The sequence below is a fragment of the Palaemon carinicauda genome, chromosome 22 (genome assembly GCF_036898095.1).
Source record: "Palaemon carinicauda isolate YSFRI2023 chromosome 22, ASM3689809v2, whole genome shotgun sequence".
Classification (NCBI taxonomy): domain Eukaryota; kingdom Metazoa; phylum Arthropoda; class Malacostraca; order Decapoda; family Palaemonidae; genus Palaemon; species Palaemon carinicauda.
The window spans coordinates 87,715,091-87,742,661 of NC_090746.1; the positions used below are offsets into that span (position 1 = coordinate 87,715,091).

The following is a 27,571-nucleotide window of genomic DNA, read 5'->3' on the forward strand; positions in this document are numbered from 1 at the left end:
AGAAACCAAAATCGGTTTTCTTAAAGTGTCAATTAAATACGAAACGAAAAATTATACCGTGCATACATCTATTTCAATCATAGCTTAAAATTCGGTATCCGATTTCGTCAGCAAACCACAATTTTTTAGGAAACGTCATTTTATTCTAGAAAAATTATATTTTAATTATAAAATAAATTTTTTAATATACTTACCCGGTGAATATATAGCTGCAACTCTGTTGCTCGACAGACAAACTCTACGGAAAAAACTCGCCAGCGATCGCTACACAGGTTGCGGGTGTGCCCAACAGCGCCATCTGTCGACCAGATACCCAGCTCTTATGTAAACAAAGACTCAATTTTCTCCTCGTCCCACTGCGTCTCTATTGGGGAGGAAGGGAGGGTCATTTAATTTATATATTCACCGGGTAAGTATATTCAAAAATTTATTTTATAATTAAAATATCATTTTTAAATATTTAACTTAGCCGGTGAATATATAGCTGATTCACACCCAGGATGGTGGGTAGAGACCAGTAATATATGTTTACATTTTATGAGCTAAGAGTTTTTTATTTCATTTTAGAAGTTATCAAAATAACAAAAACAAAATAAATAGGTACCTGGTAAGGAAGTCAACTTGAACAATTACTCTGCCTTTTAAGTACGTCTTCCTTACGGAGCCTCGCGATCCTCTTAGGATGCTGATCGACCCCTAGGAGCTGAAGTATCAAGGGTTGCAACCCATACAACAGGACCTCATCAAACCCCTAATCTAGGCGCTCTCAAGAAATGACTTTGACCACCCGCCAAATCAACCAGGATGCGAAAGGCTTCTTAGCCTTCCGGACAACCCATAAAAAACAACATTTCAAGAGACAGATTAAAAGGATAAGGAATTAGGGAATTGTAGTGGTTGAGCCCTCACCCACTACTGCACTCGCTGCTACGAATGGTCCCAGTGTGTAGCAGTTCTCGTAAAGAGACTGGACATCTTTCAAGTAAAATGACGCGAACACTGACTTGCTTCTCCAATAGGTTGCGTCCATTATACTTTGCAGAGATATATTTTGCTTAAAGGCCACGGAAGTTGTTACAGCTCTAACTTCGTGCGTCTTCACCTTAAGCAAAGTTCGGTCTTCCTCACTGAGATGTGAATGAGCTTCTCGTATTAACAATCTGATAAAGTCTGACCAAGCATTCTTTGACATAGGCAAGGATGGTTTCTTAACTGAGCACCATAAAGCTTCAGATTGGCCTCGTAAAGGTTTAGTACGCTTTAAATAGAACTTAAGAGCTCTAACAGGGCATAAGACTCTTTCTAGTTCATTGCCTACGATCTCCGATAAGCTGGGAATATCGAAAGATTTAGGCCAAGGCCGAGAAGGCAGCTCATTTTTGGCTAGAAAACCAAGTTGCAGCGAACAAGTGGCTTTTTCCGACGAAAATCCGATGTTCTTGCTGAAGGCATGAATCTCACTGACTCTTTTAGCCAAGGCTAAGCATACCAGGAAAAGAGTCTTAAGCGTGAGATCTTTCAGGGAGGCTGATTGTAACGGCTCCAACCTGTCTGATATGAGGAATCTTAGTACCACGTCTAAATTCCATCCAGGGGTAGCAAAACGACGCTCCTTGGTGGTCTCAAAAGACTTAAGGAGGTCTTGCAGATCTTTATGTTTGGAAAGATCTAAGCCTCTATGCCGGAAGACCGATGCCAACATGCTTCTGTAGCCCTTGATAGTGGGAGCTGAAAGGGATCGTCCTTTTCTCAGGTATAAGAGAAAATCAGCTATTTGAGCTACAGAGGTACTGGTCGAGGATACAGAAACTGACTTGCACCAGTCTCGGAAGACTTCCCACTTCGATTGGTAGACTCTAATGGAAGACGCTCTCCTTGCTCTAGCAATCGCACTGGCTGCTTCCTTCGAAAAGCCTCTAGCTCTCGAGTCTTTCGATAGTCTGAAGGCAGTCAGACGAAGAGCGTGGAGGCTTTGGAGTACCTTCTTTACGAGTGGCTGACGTAGAAGGTCTACCCTTAGAGGAAGACTTCTGGGAACGTCTACTAACCATCGAAGTATCTCGGTGAACCATTCTCTCGCGGGCCAGAGGGAAGCAACTAACGTCAACCTTGTCCCTTCGTGAGAGGCGAACTTCTTCAGTACCTTGTTGACAATCTTGAACGGTGGGAATGCGTAGAGATCCAGATGTGACCAATCTAGGAGGAAAGCATCTATATGTATTGCTGCTGGGTCCGGGACTGGAGAGCAATAGATTGGAAGCCTCTTGGTCAGCGAGGTTGCAAAGAGATCTATGGATGGTTTACCCCAAGTGGCCCAAAGTCTCTTGCACACATCCTTGTGGAGGGTCCATTCGGTTGGAATTACTTGCCCTTTCCGACTGAGACAATCTGCTATGATGTTCAAGTCGCCTTGGATGAACCTCATTACTAGGGAGATGTCTTGACCTTTTGACCAGATGAGCAGGTCCCTTGCGATCTCGTACAACGTCAGTGAGTGGGTACCTCCTTGTTTGGAGATGTACGCAGGCCGTGGTGTTGTCCGAGTTAACTTCCACCACTTTGCCTCGAAGGAGAGACTTGAAGCTTTTCAAGGCCAGATGTACTGCCAACAGCTCCTTGCAGTTGATATGCATGCTCCTCTGACTCGAGTTCCACAGTCCTGAGCATTCCCGACCGTCTAGTGTCGCGCCCCAGCCCACGTCCGATGCGTCCGAGAAGAGAACGTGGTTGGGAGTCTGAACAGCCAGGGGAAGACCCTCTCTTAGGTTGATATTGTCCTTCCACCAAGTCAGACAAGACTTTATCTTTTCGGAAACCGGGATCGAGACTGCTTCTAGCGTCTTGTCCTTTTTCCAGTGAAAAGCTAGATGGTATTGAAGAGGACGGAGGTGTAGTCTTCCTAGTGACACAAATTGTTCCACGGATGACAGCGTCCCTACCAGACTCATCCACAGCCTGACTGAGCAGCGTTCCTTCTTCAGCATCTTCTGGATGGATAGCAGGGCTTGATCTATTCTGGGGGCTGATCGTCTTGTTGTTCAGCAACGTCCTCATCAGAGGGTTCCTCATCCGAAAACTGATGAGGAAACGGCAACGGAGTGGGCAACGTCTGGCTCGCTGAGTCCGGTCGCACTGGTGCATGCGTGACGGAGCCGGACGCAACATCATGGAACTGCTGCACAGTCTGTGAACTGTCAACAACCATGGGTGCGCGAGGAAGCACAGCGTCCACCCAAGACTGTCTAGACCGTCTGGGTTGTGCAGTCAACACCATACCGGGTTGCTGAGGTTGACGCACTGCGTCAAAACAAGTCACCTCTGCTGGTTGTTGAACGTCCTGAACGTCAACAACCACCTCCGAGCGTCGCTTAACGTCAACGTGCGGCTGGCAACCCACACTGGGTCGCATCGGTGGAGGAACCACCTCAACTGGCAGACGCGAGAAGGTTACCTCAGCGTCAACAGGGCGCACAACCGACCGGTTGGAAGGTTGTTGGCCAGAAGGTTCGGCAGCAACCTTCTTCGCATTAAAGTCCTCTATCAAGGACGCAAGCTTGGACTGCATGTCTTGCAGCAAAGCCCATTTAGGGTCTACGGGAGCAGGTGCGGCAACAGACAGGGTTAGCGACTGAGGCGGTACCGCTTTCCATCCCTGAAAGCCTTGTTTATGCATGACATATTTGTACAGCAAAACTTCAAAGGCTCGAAAACAGGTGTGAAGTTGACCTGTAAAAAACTTGGAGCGTCTCCTGGCCAGGCGCCAGGGAGAGTCTACGAGATTTGAGAAGTCTATCTGGGCAGAGGCATGAACTCCCAAGCCGAGAACTTCTCTCGTGTCATATCAGACTCTCGCTCTATAAGCCAGTTTAAAAGAAGGGAAAGCAAAGGCTGTATCCCCCAAACTCCTCCTGGTGATAAACCAGTCGCCTAGCAGACGTAAAGCTCTCTAGGAGAGCGAGAGAGCACTAGCTTAAAAACAACGGCTTCGAAGTAGCTAGGCCTAGTGTAAGCTCTGACGTTTAGGCGAACGAGGAGCAGCAGTTACAAAAAGATCCGGACAAAGATCCTTAAAAAAAAAATCATCATGATTTAATTAAAGTCCATAGAGGGCTAAGCAGCTTTAGGCTCCTCTCCATCTGACAGAGTCCTCAAGGGAATATCAGTAGGAGGGGGAACAGCAACTTCCTCATCTACAGGAACCTTGTCCGATAAAAGCTGAGTCTCAAGCAAGGGAGAGACCCACCGTGGTGGCAATGCTTTACAAGCAGAGTCCACACTCACTGGTGCATTAGTAGCGGACCAGAACGCAACGTCATGTAACTGCTTGACAGTCTGAGAACTGTCAACAACTGAACTGTCAACCACAACAGGTGCGTGAGGACGCACAGCGTCCACTCGAGACTGCTTTGACTGCCTAGACTGAGCAGTCAAAACAACTCTAGAATGCGGAGGTTGACGCACAGCGTCAAAACAAGTCAACTCCGATTGTTAGCGAACGTCTTGAACGTCAACAGGAGCATCAGCAAGTGGCCTAACGTCCAAATGCGGCTGAAAATCCACACGAGACCGCATCGAGTGTGGTTCTAAACAACCTGACTGACGTGACTTAGCTACGCCAACGTCAACAGGAAGCACAAAGGAACGTTAGGTTGGCTGAAAGCCAGGATATCGATGAGATAAACGGCTAGACTCAACGGACTAATCGGCAGAATAGTCTTCCATAAGGGAGGCAAGCATATTCTGCATGTCTTGCCATACAACCCATTAAGGATCAACGGAAATGGTTGTGGTAAGAGACGAGGGTAACGTCTGTGACCGCAACACTTTGCCAACAAAAAAGACTCTCGGAGTCTGTGTTACGCTTTTGTTAGGCGGCGAGCAGTTATCCGATGACTGCATAGGGTCAGAGCTGTCCTAATGGCTGTAACCAGGACGCTGGACCTGTCCTGAAAGGACTGACTTTTGCTTAAGGGCTTCGAAACCTTGTGACAGGTTTCTTATGCGAAAAGCCTTCGGATGACGAGGAGAAAAAACGTCTCTCTCGTCTTATGGTAGGGGAGATCTTGGTAAGATACACCCGATACCATAGAGGGAAACGTCTGTTCGTTGATCAAGGCCTCTCGAACCCATAAGTCGTTCGACATTACTTCTCCCCTGTTTGGGAGCTTGCAAGAGGTCCCGGACTAGGTGAACGACAGGCACGAACAGACGAACCCTCGGACGCAACACTGTAACACTTTGCGCAATATCACTTTATCACTTCGATTTTCTGTTTTGCACTTATTTCACTGAAATCGAAACTTTTACTGATTTCTACCTGAAGCACGCAATTCTACCCTTATCAAAAGGTAGTAATTGCGAAATCAGTCGTATAATGCAAGCTCATTAATACCAGCAAAAAACAGAAAACATATTTTAAGATAAAAATTTCAGTGGCTGGGGAAGAGACTAAACACTAGTTCCTTCAAAACTACGTTTTCAATCTCTAACCGCACATAGCCTGGGGACGAGAATAAAAACTAAAAACGTTTTATCCTTTCTCCCCGTACCGAGACTAGGGACGAGAGCAACTCGAGAACAACGTTACCCGCTTGAACGGAACGTTTTCTCTCCTCTCTCTCCCTCCGTCTCTATCCTCTTTCTCTCTTGATTTCGCACCTAAAAGAAGAGCCCAATTACATTTCGTCAAAAAAAAACATGTTATTTGACCAAAGGAAAAAACTGAAAGGTTTTTCAATTAAAAAGTTCCTTTAAAAAAGAATTTAAAACATTTAAGCTTAGAAAGAATGAACAAAACGTCAGAATCGATTTACTCTTTCTGCAAAGTGAAACCGTGATACACTCTCTCTCTATCGTAACGATAGAGCGCATGTTGAACGTCCTGAACGTCAACAACTGCGTAGCATAAATAAACTAAACGTTAATTCATCTTTGAAAAAGGTACGAAGACTATTCAAAGAAATTCTTTCATAAAATATTTCATTTAAAAAGTTTTAAATCCTTAGCTCTTTAAAAGCTAGTTACGATATAAAGGGCTCAACGTTGATTAACTTCGGTTTCCAAGTTAGGACCGCCTACTCTCAGGAAAGGTCGCATATAAACAAAACATTAAAATTTATTTTTTATGTTTATTATAAATGGAAAGTTAATCGAAGAGGAAAATCTATAATTAATTTACAACGTGATAAGATAATTACTAAAAGCCTAAACACACTTCCGTCTAAGGGAAGGGTCGGCCATTTAAAAGTGAAAGAAAGTCCATACTCTCTTTGTCACCAAAATTAAATCTATCCAAAACGAGTTCAAGATTTAAGATGAAGATAAAACACCTGCACTGCGAAAGCTCAAACCAGAATATAGTACTTCACCAAATATGATGGGAAAAACTCCAGGTTTCAACAGCGAGTAAAGTACGTCTTGTCGACACGTCGACAGAGAGAAAATTGAGTCTTTGTTTACATAAGAGCTGGGTATCTGGTCGACAGATGGCGCTGTTGGGCACACCCGCAACCTGTGTAGCGATCGCTGGCGAGTTTTTTCCGTAGAGTTTGTCTGTTGAGCAACAGAGTTGCAGCTATATATTCACCGGCTAAGTTAAATATTTAAAATTGCTACTCTTTGAATAGTTAATTGCACTTTAAGAAAACATGTGCATTTGTTTTTAAATTTTGGGTGTGTTTTGAAAATCGAGTATTGCTGACTTCTTTTTGTTTAACTTTAGGCTGTGATCAGATCAGCTGATGTCTAGCTGCTGCTCTCAATAATATGCGTCCACAAATACAGTAACAAAGTATTGTTTATACCATTTCTTAACTTATTCAAATCGTTTATACAGTTAGTTAATATTACATAAGCACCAATGTGTTTTAACCTATCATATTTTTTGTTTAGTACTTTTAAAACACACACACACACACACACACACACACACACACACACACACTCTCTCTCTCTCTCTCTCTCTCTCTCTCTCTCTCTCTCTCTAAGCTACCTTTCACTACCTCTCATTTTTTTTACCTCTATCTCTCTAAGAAATGAAATCTTTGAAGCTTCAGAAGATATTAATTATATTAAAAATCAATCATGATTCAATTTTCCTTACTTTCTCCAAACTCGCACTTCTCTGTCACGTCGAACATTATGGTGGTAAATTAATTGTTCAATAACTTTAAAACCCGGCCTAGTATTTTCTTCTTCTTTTACTTTTTTTCTGACGGTTCCATAATTGAGGTGGGTACAAGTTGACTTATAACTGAAGTTAGGAAAAGTATTTTGGATATGAATTGGACAATAGTCTTTCGTAACAGTAGATAATTATCGTTAATTATCATTCTGTCATTAGCGGCAGTTTGTTATTGTTGATTAAACGCAAAAAAAAAAAAAGTTTTCCTACTTTGTTAAATATGTAGGAATTTATATGGATACAGTAAGTAAAATATTTCTAATAACATAATATTTACTTAAAGCTTTTTATATCATTAGTTATCAATTTGATTAGCGTGTTTAATGTGTTTGTTTCTTTATTATGATCGAACATGGAACATAAAGTAAACAATTGGAAGGTTTCCGTTTCAGGCAGCGTCTTTAAGAAAAACATTATATAAATGGCATTAATTTCATTTATTTCGAAATTTTAAGAAAAATTAGGCAGAACAACATTGGTAATAACAAAATAACAGAAATGGTTTTGGTATTCACCAATTTTTTTATACAATAACCATGACAAACTATCAAAATTTGTCTGTATTTTAGGTTGTGTTATAACGGGAAATATACTGTATTTACAACCATACTGGTTGTAATTTTAACCCTTTCAAGTTATTAGAACTTTCAAGTGCATTAAAATGTTATTTTGATAATAAAATAAATTTTTGAATATACTTACCCGGTGATTATAATAGCTGCAGCTCTGCTGCTCGACAGAAAACTCTACGGAAAAAATCCGCCAGCGATCGCTATGCAGGTAGGGGGTGTACTTCAACAGCGCCATCTGTCGTCCAAGTACCCAGTACTCATTGTAAACAAAGAACTCAATTTTCTCCTCGGTCCACTGCGTCTCTATTGGGGAGGAAGGGAGAGTCCTTTAATTTATAATCACCAGGTAAGTATATTCAAAAATTTATTTTATTATCAAAATAACATTTTTCAATATTTAACTTAGCCGGTGATTATAATAGCTGATTCACACCCAGGGGGGTGGGTAGAGACCAGCAATAAATGTTTACATTATTATGAGCTAAGGATTTTTTATTTCATTTTAGAAGTTATCAAAATAACAAAAATAAAATAAATAGGTACCTGGTAAGGAAGTCGACTTGAACAATTACTCTGCCTTTTTAAGTACGTCTTCCTTACGGAGGCTCGCGATCCTCTTAGGATGCTGAGCGACCCCTAGGATCTGAAGTATGAAGGGTTGCAACCCATACCACAGGACCTCATCAAAACCTCTAATCTAGGCGCTTCTCAAGAAAAGAATTTGACCACCCGCCAAATCAACCAGGATGCGAAAGGCTTCTTAGCCTTCCGGACAACCCAAAAACAACAATAAAAACATTTCAAGAGAAAGATTAAAAAGGTTATGGAATTAGGGGATTGTAGTGGTTGAGCCCTCACCCACTACTGCACTCGCTGCTACGAATGGTCCCAGAGTGTAGCAGTTCTCGTAAAGAGACTGGACATCCTTAAGATAAAAAGACGCGAACACTGACTTGCTTCTCCAATAGGTTGCGTCCATTATACTTCGCAGAGATCTATTTTGTTTAAAGGCCACTGAAGTTGCGACAGCTCTAACTTCATGTGTCCTTACCTTCAGCAAAGCTTGGTCTTCCTCACTCAAGATGTGAATGAGCTTCTCGTACTAACAGTCTGATAAAATAGGATAAAGCATTCTTTGACATAGGCAAAGATGGTTTCTTAACTGAACACCATAAAGCTTCTGACTGTCCTCGTAAAGGTTTAGTTCGTCTTAAATAGAACTTAAGAGCTCTCACAGGGCATAAGACACTTTCTAGTTCATTTCCAACCATATTTGATAGGCTTGGAATATCGAACGATTTCGGCCAAGGACGAGAAGGTAGCTCGTTTTTGGCTAGAAAACCAAGTTGTAGAGAACATGTAGCCGTTTCAGATGAAAATCCGATGTTCCTGCTGAAGGCGTGAATCTCACTGACTCTTTTAGCTGTGGCTAAGCAAACCAGGAAAAGAGTCTTTAAAGTGAGATCTTTAAAGGAGGCTGATTGTAGCGGCTCGAACCTTTCTGACATGAGGAATCTTAGTACCACGTCTAAATTCCAACCAGGTGTAGCCAAACGACGCTCCTTCGTGGTCTCAAAAGACTTAAGGAGGTCCTGTAGATCTTTGTTGTTGGAAAGATCTAAGCCTCTGTGACGGAAGACTGATGCCAACATGCTTCTGTAACCCTTGATAGTGGTAGCTGAAAGAGATCGTTCTTTCCTCAGGTATAAAAGGAAGTCAGCTATTTGAGTTACAGAGGTACTGGTCGAGGATACCGATACTGACTTGCACCAGTTTCGGAAGACTTCCCACTTCGATTGGTAGACTCTAAGGGTGGATGTCCTCCTTGCTCTAGCAATCGCCCTGGCTGCCTCCTTCGAAAAGCCTCTAGCTCTCGAGAGTCTTTCGATAGTCTGAAGGCAGTCAGACGAAGAGCGTGGAGGCCTTGGTGTACCTTCTTTACGTGTGGCTGACGTAGAAGGTCCACCCTTAGAGGCAGAGTTCTGGGAACGTCCACTAGCCATCGAAGTACCTCGGTGAACCATTCTCTCGCGGGCCAGAGGGGAGCAACTAACGTCAACCTTGTCCCTTCGTGAGAGGAGAACTTCTGCAGTACCTTGTTGACAATCTTGAACGGGGGGAATGCATATAGGTCTAGATGTGACCAATCTAGGAGAAAGGCATCTATATGAACTGCTGCTGGGTCCGGGATTGGTGAGCAATATATTGGGAGCCTCTTGGTCATCGAGGTTGCGAAGAGATCTATGGTTGGCTGGCCCCATGTGGCCCAAAGTCTCTTGCACACATCCTTGTGTAGGGTCCATTCTGTTGGAATGATTTGTCCCTTCCGACTGAGGCAATCTGCCATGACATTCAAGTTGCCTTGGATGAACCTCGTTACTAGTGAAATGTTTAGACCTTTTGACCAGGTGAGGAGGTCCCTTGCGATCTCGTACAACGTCATAGAGTGGGTCCCTCCTTGCTTGGAGATGTACGCCAAAGCCGTGGTGTTGTCCGAGTTCACCTCCACCACTTTGCCTTGAAGGAGAGACTTGAAGCTTTTCAAGGCCAGATGAACTGCCAGTAGCTCCTTGCAGTTGATATGCATTGTCCTTTGACTCGAGTTCCAAGTTCCCGAGCATTCCCGACCGTCCAATGTCGCGCCCCAGCCTGTGTCCGATGCGTCCGAGAAGAGAACGTGGTTGGGAGTCTGAACAGCCAGGGGCTGACCCTCTCTGAGGCTGATACTGTCCTTCCACCAAGTCAGGGAAGACTTCATCTTCTCGGAAATGGGGATCGAGACCGCTTCTAGCGTCTTGTCCTTTTTCCAGTAAACAGCTAGGTGATATTGAAGAGGACGGAGGTGTAGTCTTCCCAACGATACGAACTGTTCCAGGGATGATAGTGTCCCTATCAGACTCATCCACTGCCTGACTGAACATCGTTCCTTCTTCAGCATGTTCTGGATGCATAACAGGGCTTGACTTGTTCTGGGGGCTGACGGAAAAGCCCGAAAAGCTAGACTGTGAATCTCCATCCCTAAATACACAATAGTTTGGGATGGGACCACTTGAGACTTTTCCATATTGACAAGGAGACCCAATTCCTTGGTCAGATCTAGAGTCCACTTTAGATCCTTCAGACAGCGACGACTGGAAGAAGCTCTTAGAAGCCAGTCGTCCAAATAGAGGGAGGCTCGGATGTCCGCTAAATGAAGGAATTTGGCTACATTCCTCATCAGCCTCGTAAACACAAGAGGAGCTGTGCTTAGGCCAAAGCACAGGGCTTGAAACTGGTAGACAACCTTTTCGTAAACAAATCTCAGAGAAGGTTGGGAGTCTGGGTGGATGGGGACGTGGAAGTATGCGTCCCTTAGGTCTAAAGAGACCATCCAGTCTTCCCTTCTGACCGCTGCTAGAACGGACTTTGTGGTCTCCATGGAGAACGTCTGCTTTGTGACAAAGACATTCAGCGCACTGACCTCTAGCACCGGCCTCCACCCTCCTGTCTTCTTTGCCACTAAGAAGAGACGGTTGTAGAAGCCCGGGGTTTGATGGTCCAGGACTTTGACTACCGCTCCCTTTTCTAGTAAGAGAGACACCTCCTGTTTCAATGCTCGTCTCTTGTCTTCCTCTCTGTACCTGGGAGAGAGATCGATGGGAGACGTTGCTAGAGGGGGTTTTCGTACAAACGGGATCTTGTACCCCTCACTGAGCAACTTCACAGATTGTGCATCTGCGCCTCTCTTCTCCCAGGTCTGCCAGAAGTTCTTGAGTCTGGCTCCCACTGCTGTCTGAAGAAGTTGGCAGTCAGACTCTGCCTTTAAAGGACTTGGTTCCTTTCTTCTTCCCACGTCTCCCTTCGGCACGAGCACCTCCTCTGCTGGAGGCTCTGCCACGAAAGGGCGGAATAAATCGGGACGCTGGAGTGTCCATCCTTGGTCTAGCTGACAAGGTAGGCAAAGGGGTGGCTTTGCGGGCAGAGGACGCAACCAGGTCATGAGTGTCCTTCTGTATCAAAGAAGCAGCAATCTCCTTAATCAAGTCCTCTGGAAAAAGGCACTTAGAAAGAGGAGCAAACAGAAGTTCGGATCTTTGACAAGGTGTCACTCCAGCTGACAGGAAAGAGCAAAAGTTCCCACGCTTCTTGAGGACTCCGGATACGAACGATGCAGCAAGCTCATTAGACCCGTCACGTATGGCCTTGTCCATGCAGGACATGATGAGCAAGGAAGTTTCCTTCTCTGTCGGGGAGATCTTCCTGCTCAAAGCTCCCAGACACCAGTCTAAAAAGTTGAAGACCTCGAAGGCTCTAAATATCCCTTTCAACAGGTGGTCTAGGTCCGAAGATGACCAACATATCTTAGAGCGTCTCATGGCTAGCCTGCGGGGAGAGTCTACAAGACTTGAGAAGTCGCCCTGGGCAGAGGCAGGAACTCCCAAGCCGAGAACTTCTCCCGTGGCATACCAGACGCTCGATCTGGAAGAGAGTCTAGCAGGGGGAAACGTAAAGGCTGTCTTCCCTAGACTCTTTTTGGACTGCATCCATTCTCCTATCACTCGTAAAGCTCTCTTGGACGAGCGTGCGAGGACGAGTCTAGTAAAGGCAGGCGAGGATGACGGTGTACCTAATACAAACTCTGACGGAGGAGAGCGCGGAGCCACAGACACAAACTGGTCCGGAAACATCTCTTTGAACAGAGCAAGAACTTTTCTAAAGTCCAAAGAGGGTTGCGTGGACTTAGGCTCGTCAAGGTCCGAATGTGGTTCATCAACGTGTGCCGCATCCATCATCCGAGTATTGAGGAGGAAGCGGCAATGGAGTAGGTAACGGCTGGTTAGCTGAGTCCGGTCGCACGGGTGCACGCGTGACTGAACCGGACGCAACGTCATGGAACTGTTGACCAGTCTGTGAGCTGGTAACAACCATAGCAGCGCGGGGACGCACAGCGTCTACTCCAGACTGTCTAGTCTGATGTGGGTGAGCAGTGGCAACCACACTGGGTTGCGGAGGTTGACGCACCGTGTCAAAACAAAACAACTCTGACGGTTGTTGTACCTCGCGAACGTCAACGGAAGGCTCCGTGCGTCGCTGAACGTCAACATGCGGCTGGCAGGGCACACTGGAACGCATGGGTGGCGGGACTCTCTCAGCTGGAGTGCGCAAGAAGGTCGCCTCAGCGTCCACAGGACGCACAACCGAGTGTGTGGTTGGTTGTAGGCAAGAGGCTGGTGCAGCAGCAACCTTCTCCGCACGAAAGTCCTGCATCAGAGACGTTAATTGGGACTGCATGGTCTGCAGCAAAGACCACTTAGGGTCTGCAGGAGCAGGTGCGGCGACAGACGGTGTAACTGCCTGAGGCGGTACCGCTTTGCCTCTCTTAGGAGGTGAGCAGTCATCGGAAGACTGCAGCGAGTCCGAACTGACCCAGTGGCTACAACTGGGCCGTTGGACTTGCGCGGAAGGGACCGACTTGCGCTTAAGTGGTCGTGAGACCTTGGTCCATGGTTTCTTGCGAGAAAACTCTTCCGCAGACGAGGAATAAATGGGGTCTCTCGTCTTTGTGTGGGTGGGGCGATCTTGGGTAGATACGCCCGAAACCACGGAGGGAACGTCTGTTCGCTGATTAAAGCCTCTCGAACCCATTTGTCGTACGACATTGCTTCTCCCCTGGACTTGGGAGCTTGCAAGAGGTCCCGGACTAGGAGGACGACAGGCACGAACAGACGAACCCTCAAGCGCAACACTATCCACAACACTATCACTCACTTTATCACTTCCCACTGCACTTTTACACTTCAGCTCCTTGACGTCCGCCATGAGCTGGTTACGGTCACTAGCCAGGGACTCAACTCTCTCACCCAGAGCTTGGATGGCACGCATCATATCAGCCATCGAAGGTTCCTGAGTGCCAGAAGGGGGATTAGGAGCAACCACTACAGGGGAAGGAATAGGTTGTGGGGCATGAGGAGAGGAAAAATCAACAGAACGAGATGAACTTCTCCTGACTCTATCTCTCTCTAGCCTACGTGTATATTTTTGGAATTCGATAAAATCGAATTCCGAAAGCCCAACGCATTCCTCACATCGATCTTCCAATTGACAGGTTTTATCCCGACAATTGGAACAAACGGTGTGAGGATCGATAGAGGCCTTCGGAAGACGCCTTGAACAGTCCCTAGCATTACACTTCCTGAATTTTGGGACTTGAGAAGGGTCAGCCATTTTGAATTGGTCAAAGGGGAATTCAAAAACTATCCAAAGTCATCAACAAATAATCCGATATCAAAAAAAGAATGCAAGGATTTATTGAAGAGAAAGCCTGCACAGCGAAAGCTCAAAACTAGAATAGTGTCCTTCACCAAATAGTTGTGAAAACAAATCCAGTTAGCAACAGCGAATTAGTAGGTCTTGCCGGTAGCACGACAGAGAGAAAATTGAGTTCTTTGTTTACAATGAGTACTGGGTACTTGGACGACAGATGGCGCTGTTGAAGTACACCCCCTACCTGCATAGCGATCGCTGGCGGATTTTTTCCGTAGAGTTTTCTGTCGAGCAGCAGAGCTGCAGCTATTATAATCACCGGCTAAGTTAAATATTGAAAATGTTTGATTTATTTACAAAAACAATTTAATATTATAAAAACATACAGTAGAGTGAATAGAAAGTATTGGAAATGGGTAGTAAACACGTTTGAATAGGCAAGTTGCTGGTTGCCATGGGCCTAATGGAATTATTTCAGTTAGTTGTGTGTTTCGAAACATGCAAATTTCCATTTATGTGGGGTCATTGATAGACCAAATTCTCGCATAATTCAGGACCCTACTGTACCTGATTTGGTAAGGGTTAGTTTCATTCCTTCATAAAGCTGCAATATATGCACAAAATAATTTTTTGGAGGCAACTCTTTCTCTCTAACACCACTGGCTAACACTTCCTCTCACATATAAGCCCTACCATCATCAACATCCAAACACCTTGCCACACCTTTTCCCTTTGGCACAGTACCGGCAACACCCTTTTGCATTCTGATTTTAAGCTTCAACAATAGCAAAACTATCCGCAAATAAAACAAAAAGTTCCAGTATCATCCAAAGATACAAAGATACACGCACAAGAAAGTTAGCCAGGCAATCCTTCTCAGTAAACAGCTTAAATTCACGGTCCCATACTGGGATCGATCTGCTGCCATGCAAATGCTAGGCGAACTTATTACCAATAGTTAATATAAAATTTCTACATGTAGAATACATCCAATAGGGCTACAAAGGAAATAGAGAGAGAGAGAGAGAGAGAGAGAGAGAGAGAGAGAGAGAGAGAGAGAGAGAGAGAGAGAGAGAGAGAGAGAGAGAGTGTTTGTGTGTGTGTGTGTGTGTTACAAAAAGATATTTTTTATCCTGTATTTTATTTCCTAAAATATTACACATATCTATCTATCTATCTATCTATCTATCTATCTATATATATACACATATATATATGTATGTATATATATATATATATATATATATATACATATATATATATATATATATATATATATATATATATATATATATATATATATATATATATAATGCATTTAGAGCCTCTTTTATCATTTTCATTGGTAATATCTCTATACTGTATGACAAGATGGAGTTAGCACCAAATGAATTGCTGTGTTGGCAGTAAGATTATTGTGCATTTGTTTTTCATTATTGTTTTATTACTACTATAACCATCATCATTATTACTATTACTACAAATAATATCATTATACAAGACAATATCATGTTATTACTATACACTAGCAATATACACCATACAGCATTTTTAATACTAAACTGTTCAGTGTTGTACAGGATATTGAAAGGTATATACTGTAGGTGCATAGAGAGAGAGAGAGAGAGAGAGAGAGAGAGAGAGAGAGAGAGAGAGAGAGAGAGAGAGAGAGGGGAATATCAATATTGCTAGTAATGCACTGTACTATATCATTATTATTAGTGTATTATACATTAAAAGTGCAAATACAATACCTGCACTGTCTTAAGGGTATGGTATATCTACAAGTACTATAAGGGGAAAAAATCAGTGTAGAGTTTGGGATTCCTATTATCCACAGGAGGGGCTTAAACATAATACCACAGGAAAAGAAGTCAACTGTACTTCCCAATATTTAAGGGTTAAACCTTACACTATTATTATTATTGAGTACTTGTAATAATTTGACCCAATAAAATTTGAGTAACTACAATCATGAGTTCTTCAATATCAAAGCAATACACTATACTCTAAAAGCTTTATGACATTTTTGCTTCAATACTGATTTTTTCTATTCACTATAATGCATAGCACAGTACTTAAAACCATATATCTAAACATTATAAGTTGTTCTATTCCTTAACAACTTGAAACAGTCAATGTTAATGATAAACACTACTTATGGTCATTACCACAAAATTACAAAAATATTATATTGTTCATAAATGATTCCTGATAAATAGGACACTGGGAAATAAAATACTATAACAAGTGATAAACATTCATCATTGAACAGTGTAAGGAACTAAAAGGTTTTTCAGGACATAATTATAGCATTTTCCATTCAAAGATAAGTATGAAAATAATAAATCTTGCTTTAGAAATCATATCTATTTCCATGAACCTTATATTTGACAAAAAATGCTGAATCCCATATTGCCAAGGCAAAAGGAAAGGTAATACTGTACACTGATAACAAGAAGATTAATAAGTAACAAAATTACTCTCACCTCCTTCTTCTCTCCAAAGGACAAGTCGGCTTTTAGATCAGGTGTTCCTGCAGCTAAGTCTCCCCGAGATATCAGTGTACACATGTATGCATCGTGGCTAAAAACATCCTGTCGTATCAGCTCAGAAAACAAGAGAACAAGATTCCCGAATTCCTGAGATCTCACTGACAGAGCATTTTCATCTAAAAAAAAAATTATAATCATTGCTATGATTATCATTTATCAATATCAATAATCCAAATTGAACTGATACAGTGAAAAGATAATGGAGTTTAAAGAACATGATTAATGAAACACAAAATGTTAATAAAAAATTATTTTGATACCTCCAGATCAAAGTACTTATAGCTATGAAGTGCGAGCTCTTGACATTCGACTATATAAAAGAAATTGTACCAACCCTCCAGCCCAGAGATTATTATTCTTATTATTACCAGCTAAACTACAACCCTAATTGGGGAAACAGTATGCTATGAGGTCAAGGGCTCCAACAAGGATAAATAGCCCAGTGAGGAAAGGAAATAAGGAAATAAATAAACTACAAGAAAACTATTGAACAATTAAAACAAAGTTTTTTAAAAACAGTAACAATATTACAATATTAAAATAAATTTTTCCCATATAAACTATTATAACTTAAAAAAAAAGTTTACCCTCAAGCAAGAAAACTCTACCCCAAGACAGCAGAAGACCATGGTACAGAGGCTATGGCACTACCCAAGACTAGAGAACAATGGTTTATTTTGGAGTGTCCTTCTCCAGGAAGAACTGCTTCCCATAGTTAGAGTCTACTTTACCCCTATCAAGAGGAAAGTAGCCACTGAACAATTACAGTGCAGTAGTTAACCCCTTGGGTGAAGAAGAATTTTTTGGTAATCTCAATGTTGTCAGGTGTATGATGACAGAGGAGAATGTGGAAAGAATAGGCCAGACTATTCGGTGTATGTTTAGGCAAATGAAAAATGAGCCATAATCAGAGAGAGGGATCCAATGTAGTACTGTCTGGCCAGTCAAAAGACCCAATAACACTCTACTGGTAGTATCTCAATGGGTGGCTGTTGCCCTGGCTAACCTACTAACCAGTATATGAGCCCCAACCAAAGGGAATAGCCTCCCAACCCCACATCATGATCCTCAACATTTGAAATCAACAGAGACTTCCACCATTAATGCATACAACACTTGAAATGGGGAGGTAAGAAGGGAAAGAGAGCCATCATGTGACTTGGAGGTATCAAAACAATAAATTCTTTTATTAAACCTCATGTATATTTTGATAAATCTTACCACCAAGTCACAGTGCTGACAACCACATTAGTAAGGTGGTGGGCAAGTAGTAATTGGTGTCAAATACATTTCTTATATACTGTATGAGCCTTCCTTAAATTCCCCTCCATGCATCCCCTACCTCTTCTAAAGCCACCCTGGACTTCTAAGATTGCATCCTCCATGTTATCCTTAATCCTATTAATTGACACTAACTTACACTTTACCAACTATACTTAACAAGCTAATACCCCTTGAATTACAACACTCATGCACATCTCCCTTACCTTTGTATAAGAGAACAATGCATGCACACACCCAGTCCACTGGCATCATTGACAACATAAAGCATATATTAAACAATATCACCCACCATTCCAGTATAGTCACACCCCTTTCCTTTACCATCTCAGCCCTCACACCTTCCATATCAGGTGTTTTCCTTGCTCTTGTTTCATCTAGTGCTCTCTTCCCTTCCTCTCTTGTAATCTTTCTTATTCTCTCCCATCACTGGCACCTCAACACTTGCAACAGCAATTATATCTGCCTCCATATTATCCTCAACATTCAGCAAACCTTTAAAATATTCAGTTCACCTTTTTCTTGCCTCATCTTCTTTCAACAAACTTCCATTTCCATGTTTCACAGTCTCTTCACTCCTCGAGCCACCCTTCCCTACTCTCTTCGGTTCTTTCTGAAACTTCTTACTGTATTCTCTTCATACGAACGACTCAATCCCTGACCCCACCTCTAGTCAGCCGCCTCTTTGCCTTGGCTACTGCCATATCATGTTCAAATAACCGCTTCTCATCCAATCCCAATAGTAATCTATATAATAAGTATTGCATACAATTAACAGTATTACCATTCACATTTTAAAGAAATTAAGCAATAAAAATTCAATACCACACCCGCAATAGCTATTATTTAAGATTATTTTACCATTTCAAAATATGTCAATTGAAAATATTTAATAATCTATGATTTTTTCCTTATAGAAAATTTGATACTTTACACAGTTTCCTATTTTTCATTAAGCAGGAAAATTTCTAGGGAGATGTCTACAAGAACTTCCAAAACAAGTAAGTCATGTATGAATGGTCCCATATCTGTAATCAACTAAAGATAAGAAATAAATGTAATTGCTATACTTACCATAAACTGGTGCCTGAACATCCAAGAACTTCAAGAGTAAGTTCTGGAAAACACACCCACTTGGAGCAACCATCTGATTTGAGGTAACAGAGTCTTTTTCATCAGGAAGATCATTATCAACAGACATCAATGCATTCTGCCTTTTCTCCAACAGTCGAGCTACTACCAGGGCTCTGTGTTCTCCAGATCTCTGTACAGATACAGCCCATTCGCAAAGAGTGCGAACAATTGATTCATCACTGTTGTTATTATTCTGGGTACCATTGCCATTCGTATTTCCAGGGCCTGTATTGCTGCTCACACTACCATTGCTGCTTGGATTCTAAATAAAAAAGTCATCGTAAGTATACATCAAATATACTTAAATATTATAACACGGGCTCTGAAATGCATAGTAACTAGTTTAACTCTTTGGTCCTATTACAGTATTGTCAAGATGTTTGGAAAAAATATAAAAATAGAAAATAAAGATGAGGATGTATAAGAAATATCTATGCTACAAAATTTGCTACGAAACTTATCTATCAAATGTTTTTTTTAAAGGATGAAAATTTATTGAGAAATAAAAAAGCAGATAGCTTGACATTGTTTTAATTGGACAGAGTTGCACCCTTAAGCCATACAAGCAGGTATAATGGAATATCTGCTACTATTGGCCAACTTTTTACCATTAATGTCACTGCTTTTAGATTATCCCTTGCCTTCTTTACCTAGTAATATAAAAGTTGCGAGCTAATAGGGGGGGGGGGTTGAAGGTGACCTTAAAGAAGAGCTTGAGTTATGACCAAATCTTAAGTCTTGGTCCTCATTGCTTCATAATATCTGTACACATCTCTCCTTTCCACTTGCCTTTGCATTGCCCTAAAGTATATTTGTTAAATGTAAAATAAAATTATTCTTAAATTCAAATCTATCAATTCCATACGTGCCTTCGAATAATTAGATATAAATTCAGAATTCCTAGCTTCAGAATCTTAATATGAACAAAAATAAATTTCTCTCCAGATCAACCTCCAGTGTCTGGCCAGTTAAGGAAATAACATTCTAAATCCCTTGCAATTACCTGCAGATGCTGGACTAGCCAATTGACACCAACAATTGTATTTGTATGAGTCATGACAACTTTATACCAAAGATGACACCCACACTAAAGTGGGGAGGAGGGCATAGGCCCCTATTATAATCAGTATGTATGTAAATAATAAATTACAAGAATCCTATTTAATTTTATAAATCATGCCTTCGAATCTTATCCCTACCAACTCCTTAAGCTTTCTAGTGTCTTGATAAGAGTACTATTTTTTGGCAAAATTAGATCATTATTCCCTTTCCCTAAAAGACAGCTATTTTTTCATACCATTAGCCTCAGGAGTAAGAGGAGTAAGAGAGCGTGAGCATCACAGAGAGAACAGGAGTTCATCATCATCAGTCCTGACTGTCTACTAAATCTGATTCCGGATCTCTTGTTATTGGCCAAAAAAAAAGAACTCTCCAGAGATGGGATTCTCTTTATAACACAGCTTCAATCCCTGGGGATGGTAACCTCTGTTCGGTGCAGTTATATATGCAAATATCCCCATCTTCAGAGGGTAGTCTATTTCAAAATACCCAGACCAACAAGGCCCTTTTTACAGTAGCTATCCATATTCTAATAAATTTCATTATCAGGATAGCTGATCCTCTCCCCATCTCTTAATCAATGATGAGAAAAATTGCTTCCTTATTGGGATTTTTCTGCTAATAAGCCATTTCAGGACACCTAGAGCTTTACGGGTTGATCTGGATATAGGGTGTTCATCACATTACCTGAAGCAAATCTAAGCATGGTACTCGGCTCGTTTGTGGCACTTACAATGGGGAAATCTTATAGAAGGGTTGTGGTAGCCTATTGGAAACGTACCTTCCAGGCAATCAGTTGGACAGGAGTTGAGCTCTAGTCAAGATCGATAGTTTCTAGTACTGTCTACAACCTCACCATCCTTATGAACTAAGGATAGGGTGTTCAGGGGAACCTTTAGATCTACCTGCCAAGTCATCAGCAGCCATGGCCAGACTCTCCCTGGTCCTAGCTTGACTTCAAAACCCTGCCTCTCACGCTTCACGACTATCATATAACTTTATTCTGTACTGTATTAGTATCAGACCTCAAATAATATGCTCTAAAAAACTACCTTTTAATTACAGTGTAATATCCTCATAAAAATACTTTAAATTCAAAATCTATCCTATTAAACTTATAAAAGGGAACTTTATAAGTTTTGCAATCTCGATTGCCCTAAAAAGAATACAGAACACTGTCATTCAAAATATTTGAAATTGAAAAATTAAAATAGGCATATAACTACTTAGAATACCCTTATATTGAGGATAAATCTTGTATAAATATAGAAAATGTTGTACAATGTAAATCAATTTTAGCCTATACTGTACTGTAGATATTACACCAACTCCTGCAACATCAAGGTCAGAAATTTATCTAATGGAAAGTGTTAATCAACCTACACAAAAACAGTAACTGCTCTTAATGCTCATACTCCTATCAGTCTAAAAATTGGGAAACTAGGTGGTGAGGCAGAAGAGCATACAGTATCTTCCAGTCAATAATATAGGAAGTAATACTGAAGATACATTAATTATCAATAAACATGAAAAGATAATGCAACAATTTCATTGTCAACTAATATACTTTTATCATAGCTAGCATTAACTCTGTCATCCTAGAGAACCTCCTCTGTCACTCCAGTTAAGCAGCCTACATTTCACAGATCCAAGAAGATACAATCTGTTAGTATCTTCTACAATAGTGAATGGACCACGACGTTACTTTATAGCCTTTGAAGTTCTATGCATTGCAACCCTTTGCTCTAAGTGAGACACATTTATATCCAAAGGCAAACAGAAATATAACATTAACTAAATTGGTTTTCATGTCTTTGTCTGACAAAGATGCACATTTCTCAAACGAAAACAGGAAGAACATTCATGTCTTAGTCAATCGTAATCACTAAAATGGAATGATACGCGAACATATGATTCGAGAGAGAAACAAGGGGGTGTGAACACTACGCACAACTAAATTATACTGATGCAATCGTTAGTGTCACTAGACAAGTCTTACTCGCATGGCTACTTATAGGGTATATGACACATTAATCCAAAGTCCAACAAAACAGAGAGAAGATTGTGTGAGAAACAATGTAATAATTTCTTATTTCTATCTACTCAAAGATCATTTAGCTTAAGCTTCTGAATTAATATCTTTTAATTCATGCATAAGACTAAAGGAAATATTAGGTCATTAAACTGTATATAACTCTCTCCTTTTCCTGCTTATAGTTTCCTTTTGTCCTTAACTTTGTTTTGCTTTACACTCAAAAGTATCTTTATCTAATAACTGTACATATCAATCATAATGATGTCTTTTAAAAATAGGGAAAACTCACTTTTTTAGTTTACTTTTCTGTCTTTTTTAAGCAGATTGTTTACTAGAAAAGCAAAATAGTTACTTAACTAATCTTAATCAGAATACTACTTATATTCCCCTTGCCATAAAATTTAGTGAAAAAAATATTTACAGTAAAATAAAATTTTTGATGTATTTTGAAATGCATCATTAATAGAAAGGTACGAACATGAATAAAATACCTCATTTACTGGTTCTTTGGAGGATCCAAAAATCTTGGTGTAGAGAGTATCTAAAGAATTCGTTGAGTCTACTCGGTCAAAACAATGACGATCTAAGGCATCAAGAGCTCCCAATACTCGATTTATGGTTGATCCTAGAAAAATAAGTTTCTTAGATTACAACTATGGTTCATAAAAACAGAATTAAAAGGGAAACATTAAACATTCTAATTCATAAATTTTTTAAACTTGAGAAGTGAATGTTTTACACAAGAAAATTATATAAAACCTAGGAGACACCAACTTAAAGTTCTTTTCATCTATGAGAAATTGAAAGGTACAGCTACAAATTTCTTACATTTTAACATATATGCTAAAAAATAACAATGGAAGTATTCCATTCAACATCATCATCATCATCAGAAACATTCTTCACCACATGTTTTTCTTTATAAGATTAGATATAGTACATATAGTACATATTCTGACTGAGTTCACAACTCAGCTAGATCTTCATTCATCCCCTAATTCCCATAATGTTGTGGGCATTCCTAGTGAACATCACCTAGCAATTTCAATTTCTACTAATTTTCAGATTTGAGATATTCTTCATGCTTTCTCAGTATACAGTCTTTGTCATTTAGGTCTCTGAACAGCATTTCTCTATATCTTAATATATGACATTCCTAAATTTCAATATAATTATACCTCTAACATTAGTTGGCCACATCAGTTTTTGCTATACTGTATCTACCTTAAGTATACGTTCATATACCAAATGTCCATCAATTTCTTTTCATTTTACCCAGGTTTTTGTTTTCTTACTGCCCTCCCAATACATGGTTCAGTCTTGTATACAAAAAGTAAGATATTCTACCTTTACAGGACTTGCCTTCCCCATCTGTTGGTTTTTTTATATTCTAGGCATAAAAATTTTGGTGCATACTGTATATTCTTAACAAATCTGGGCATCTACTGTTAGTCCATCAGTTATGTTCAGCACACAGTATAAAAATGTTATTTTTATTAATAAAATAAATTTTTGAATATACTTACCCGATAATCATGTAGCTGTCAACTCCGTTGCCCGACAGAATTCTATGGAGGGATACGCCAGCTATCACAATACTAGAAGGGGGTGTATTTACCAGCGCCACCTGTGGCCAGGTACTCAAGTACTTCTTGTTGACACCTCCTCAATTATTCCTCGGTCCACTGGTTCTCTATGGGGAGGAAGGGAGGGTCGATTAAATCATGATTATCGGGTAAGTATATTCAAAAATTTATTTTATTAATAAAAATAACATTTTTCAATATTAAACTTACCCGATAATCATGTAGCTGATTCACACCCAGGGGGGTGGGTGAAAACCAGTGTACAAGATTAAAGGATAGCTAAGTATCCCATATTTCATATAATCAGTTATCCACAATAACAATGAAATAATAAGTACCTGGTAAGGAAGTCGACTTGAACCGTTACTCTGCCTTTAATAAGATCGTCTTCCTTACTGAGCGCAGCGTTCCTCTTGGGAGGCTGAATCAACTCAAAGGTGCTAAAGTATACAGGGCTGCAACCCATACTAAAGGACCTCATCACAACCTTTAACCTTGGCGCTTCTCAAGAAAGAATTGACCACCCGCCAAATCAACAAGGATGTGGAAGGCTTCTTAGCCGACCGTACAACCCATAAAAAGTATTCAAGAGAAAGGTTAAAAAGTTATGGGATTATGGGAATGTAGTGGCTGAGCCCTCGCCTACTACTGCATTCGTTGCTACGAATAGACCCAGGGTGTAGCAGTACTCGTAAAGAGACTGGACATCTTTGAGATAGAATGATGCGAACACTGACTTGTTTCTCCAATAGGTTGCATCCATAACACTCTGCAGAGAACGGTTCTGTTTGAAGGCCACTGAAGTAGCCACAGCTCTCACTTCATGTGTCCTTACCTTCAGCAAAGCAAGGTCTTCTTCCTTCAGATGAGAATTTGCTTCTCTAATCAGAAGCCTGATGTAGTAAGAAACTGAGTTCTTAGACATTGGTAGAGAAGGCTTCTTGATAGCACACCATAAGGCTTCTGATTGTCCTCGTAATGGTTTTGACCTTTAGATAGTACTTAAGAGCTCTAACTGGGCAAAGTACTCTCTCCAGTTCGTTCCCCACCATGTTGGACAGGCTTGGGATCTCGAACGACTTAGGCCAAGGACGGGAAGGAAGCTCGTTTTTAGCCAAAAAACCGAGTTGTAAGGAACATGTAGCCGTTTCAGATGTGAAACCTATGTTCCTGCTGAAGGCGTGGATCTCACTTACTCTTTTACCTGTTGCTAAGCACACGAGGAAAAGAGTTTTTTAATGTGAGGTCCTTAAAAGAGGCTGATTGGAGCGGTTCAAATCCTGATGACATTAGGAACCTTAGGACCACGTCTAGATTCCAGCCTGGAGTGGACAACCGACGTTCCTTTGAGGTCTCAAAAGACCTAAGGAGGTCCTGTAGATCTTTGTTGGAGGAAAGATCCAAGCCTCTGTGGCGGAAAACCGCTGCCAACAAACTTCTGTAACCCTTGATCGTAGGAGCTGATAGGGAGCTTACGTTCCTTAGATGTAACAGGAAGTCAGCAATCTGGGTTACATTGGTACTGGTTGAGGAAAACTGCATTGGCCTTGCACCAGCTTCGGAAGACTTCCCATAAAGACTGATAGACTCTGAGAGTGGATGTCGTCCTTGCTCTGGCAATCGCTCTGGCTGCCTCCTTCGAAAAGCCTCTAGCTCTTGAGAGTCTTTCGATAGTCTGAAGGCAGTCAGACGAAGAGCGTGGAGGTTGGGAGTACCTTCTTTACGTGAGGTTGACGCAGAAGGTCCACTCTAGGAGGAAGAGTCCTGGGAACGTCGACCAGCCATTGCAGTACCTCAGTGAAACATTCTCTCGCGGGCCAGAGGGGAGCAACCAACGTCAGCCGTGTCCCTTTGTGAGAGGTGAACTTCTGAAGTACCCTGTTGACAATCTTGAACGGCGGGAATGCATACAGGTTGAGATGGGACCAATCCAGCAGAAAGGCATCCACGCGAACTGCTGCTGGGTCTGGAATCGGAGAACAATACAAGAGGAGCCTCTTGGTCATCGAGGTAGCGAATAGATCTATGGTTGGCTGATCCCACAGGGCCCAAAGTCTGCTGCAAACATTCTTGTGAAGGGTCCACTCTGTGGGGAAGACCTGACCCTTCCGGCTGAGGCGATCTGCCATGACATTCATATCGCCCTGAATGAGCCTCGTTACCAGCGTGAGCTTTCGATCTTTTGACCAAATGAGGAGGTCCCTTGCGATCTCGAACAACTTCCTCGAATGAGTCCCTCCCTGCTTGGAGATGTAAGCCAAGGCTGTGGTGTAGTCGGAGTTCACCTCCACCACCTTGTTAAGCTGGAGGGACTTGAAGTTTATCAAGGCCAAATGAACTGCCAACAACTCCTTGCAATAGATGTGAAGTGTCCTTTGCTCCTGATTCCATGTTCCCAAGCATTCCTCTCCGTCCAGTGTCGCACCCCAGCCCGTGTCCGATGCGTCCGAGAAGAGACGGTGGTCGGAGGACTGAACAGCCAATGGTAGACCTTCCTTGAGAAGAATGCTGTTCTTCCACCACGTTAGAGTAGACCTCATCTCTTCGGAAACAGGAACTGAGCCCGTCTCTAGCGTCATGTCCTTTATCCAGTGAGCAGCTAGATGATACTGAAGGGGGCGGAGGTGGAGTCTCCCTAACTCGATGAACAGGGCCAGCGATGAAAGTGTCCCTGTTAGACTCATCCACTGCCTGACTAAGCATCGGTTCCTTCTCAGCATGCTCTGGATGCATTCTAGGGCTTGGAAGATCCTTGGGGCCGACGGACAAGTCCGAAAAGCTCGACTCTGAAGATCCATACCCAAGGAGACAATGGTCTGGGATGGAACGAGCTGAGACTCCTCAAAATTGACCAGGAGGCCCAGTTCCTTGGTCAGATCCATAGTCCATTTGAAAATCTCCAGACAGCGACGACTTGAGGGAGCTCTTAAAAGCCAGTCGTCTGACGGAGCCGGACACAAGATCATGATACTGCTGCACAGTCTGTAAACTGTCAATCATGGGCAAGCGAGGAAGTACAGTGACAACCCGAATCTGTCTAGACTGTCTGGGTCGTACAGACAACTCCTTAACGGGTTGCTGAGGTTGCCCACTGCGTCACAACAAGTCCCTTCTGTTGGTTGTTGAACGTCTTCCCCGTGACACATTGACTCCGTAAACAAAAAATCCTCTAACAAGGACTAAGCTTGGACTGCATGTCATGCAACACAGCTCAAGGTCTATGGGAGCAGGTGTGGTAACAGACGGGATTAGCGGCTGAAGTGTAACCATTACCTTCCCTGTAAGCATGTTATGCTTAAATAAAAGTCCATAAGAGGTTATGCAGCTAAAGGCTCCCTCCAAATGACAGAGTCCTCAAGGGAATATCAGAAGGAGGGAGAAAAGAACTTTCTCATCTACAGGGACCTTATCCTAGAAAAGCTAAGTTCTCTGAGTGAGGGTTCACTGGTGCAAAGCAGCAGACTAGAAGGCAACGTTATGAAACTGCTTGACAGTCTAGTGAGTTGGCAACAACCCAAGATGTGTTGAGAAGCATGCGGTAAGGTATGCAGAGCATGATGTATGCAGAGTATGCTGTATGCAGAGCATGCTGAATGCAGAGCATGCTGTATGCAGAGCATGTTGTATGCAGAGCATGCTGAATGCAGAGCATGCTGAATGCTGAGCATGTAGGAAGTAGAGCCTGCTGTAAGCAGAGCCTGCTGAAAGGAAAGCAGAGCGTGTGCATGGCGTTTAACATTTCTCAGAAATTCCATGACCAGTGCTAGAGTGCTTAATGCATGCTTGCATGGGGTTTAAACCATGGTATGCTGAACAGCAGAGTCAGAACGAGCTGGAACAACAACAGAGGTTTCCTCAACTTGAGGGAAAACCTGAGGTTCAGACTGCATAGGCTGAACAACAGACGGAGCAGAAGGCAGGTG

General features: G+C 41.9%; 1 protein-coding gene across 5 annotated transcripts in view; it reads right to left on the reverse strand.

The window, feature by feature from the left end:
• kto (kohtalo) overlaps positions 1-27,571 on the reverse strand; it is a 276,697-nt gene that overhangs the window by 157,461 nt on the left and 91,665 nt on the right. For all 5 annotated transcript variants that reach the window (XM_068346482.1, XM_068346481.1, XM_068346480.1 and 2 more), the window contains exons 12-14: positions 22,554-22,687; positions 18,909-19,230; positions 16,488-16,669 (exon numbers count right to left, since the gene is read on the reverse strand). In XM_068346482.1, coding sequence (XP_068202583.1) covers positions 16,488-16,669; positions 18,909-19,230; positions 22,554-22,687 — 638 coding nt within the window. The remainder of the gene's footprint in view (positions 1-16,487; positions 16,670-18,908; positions 19,231-22,553; positions 22,688-27,571) is intronic.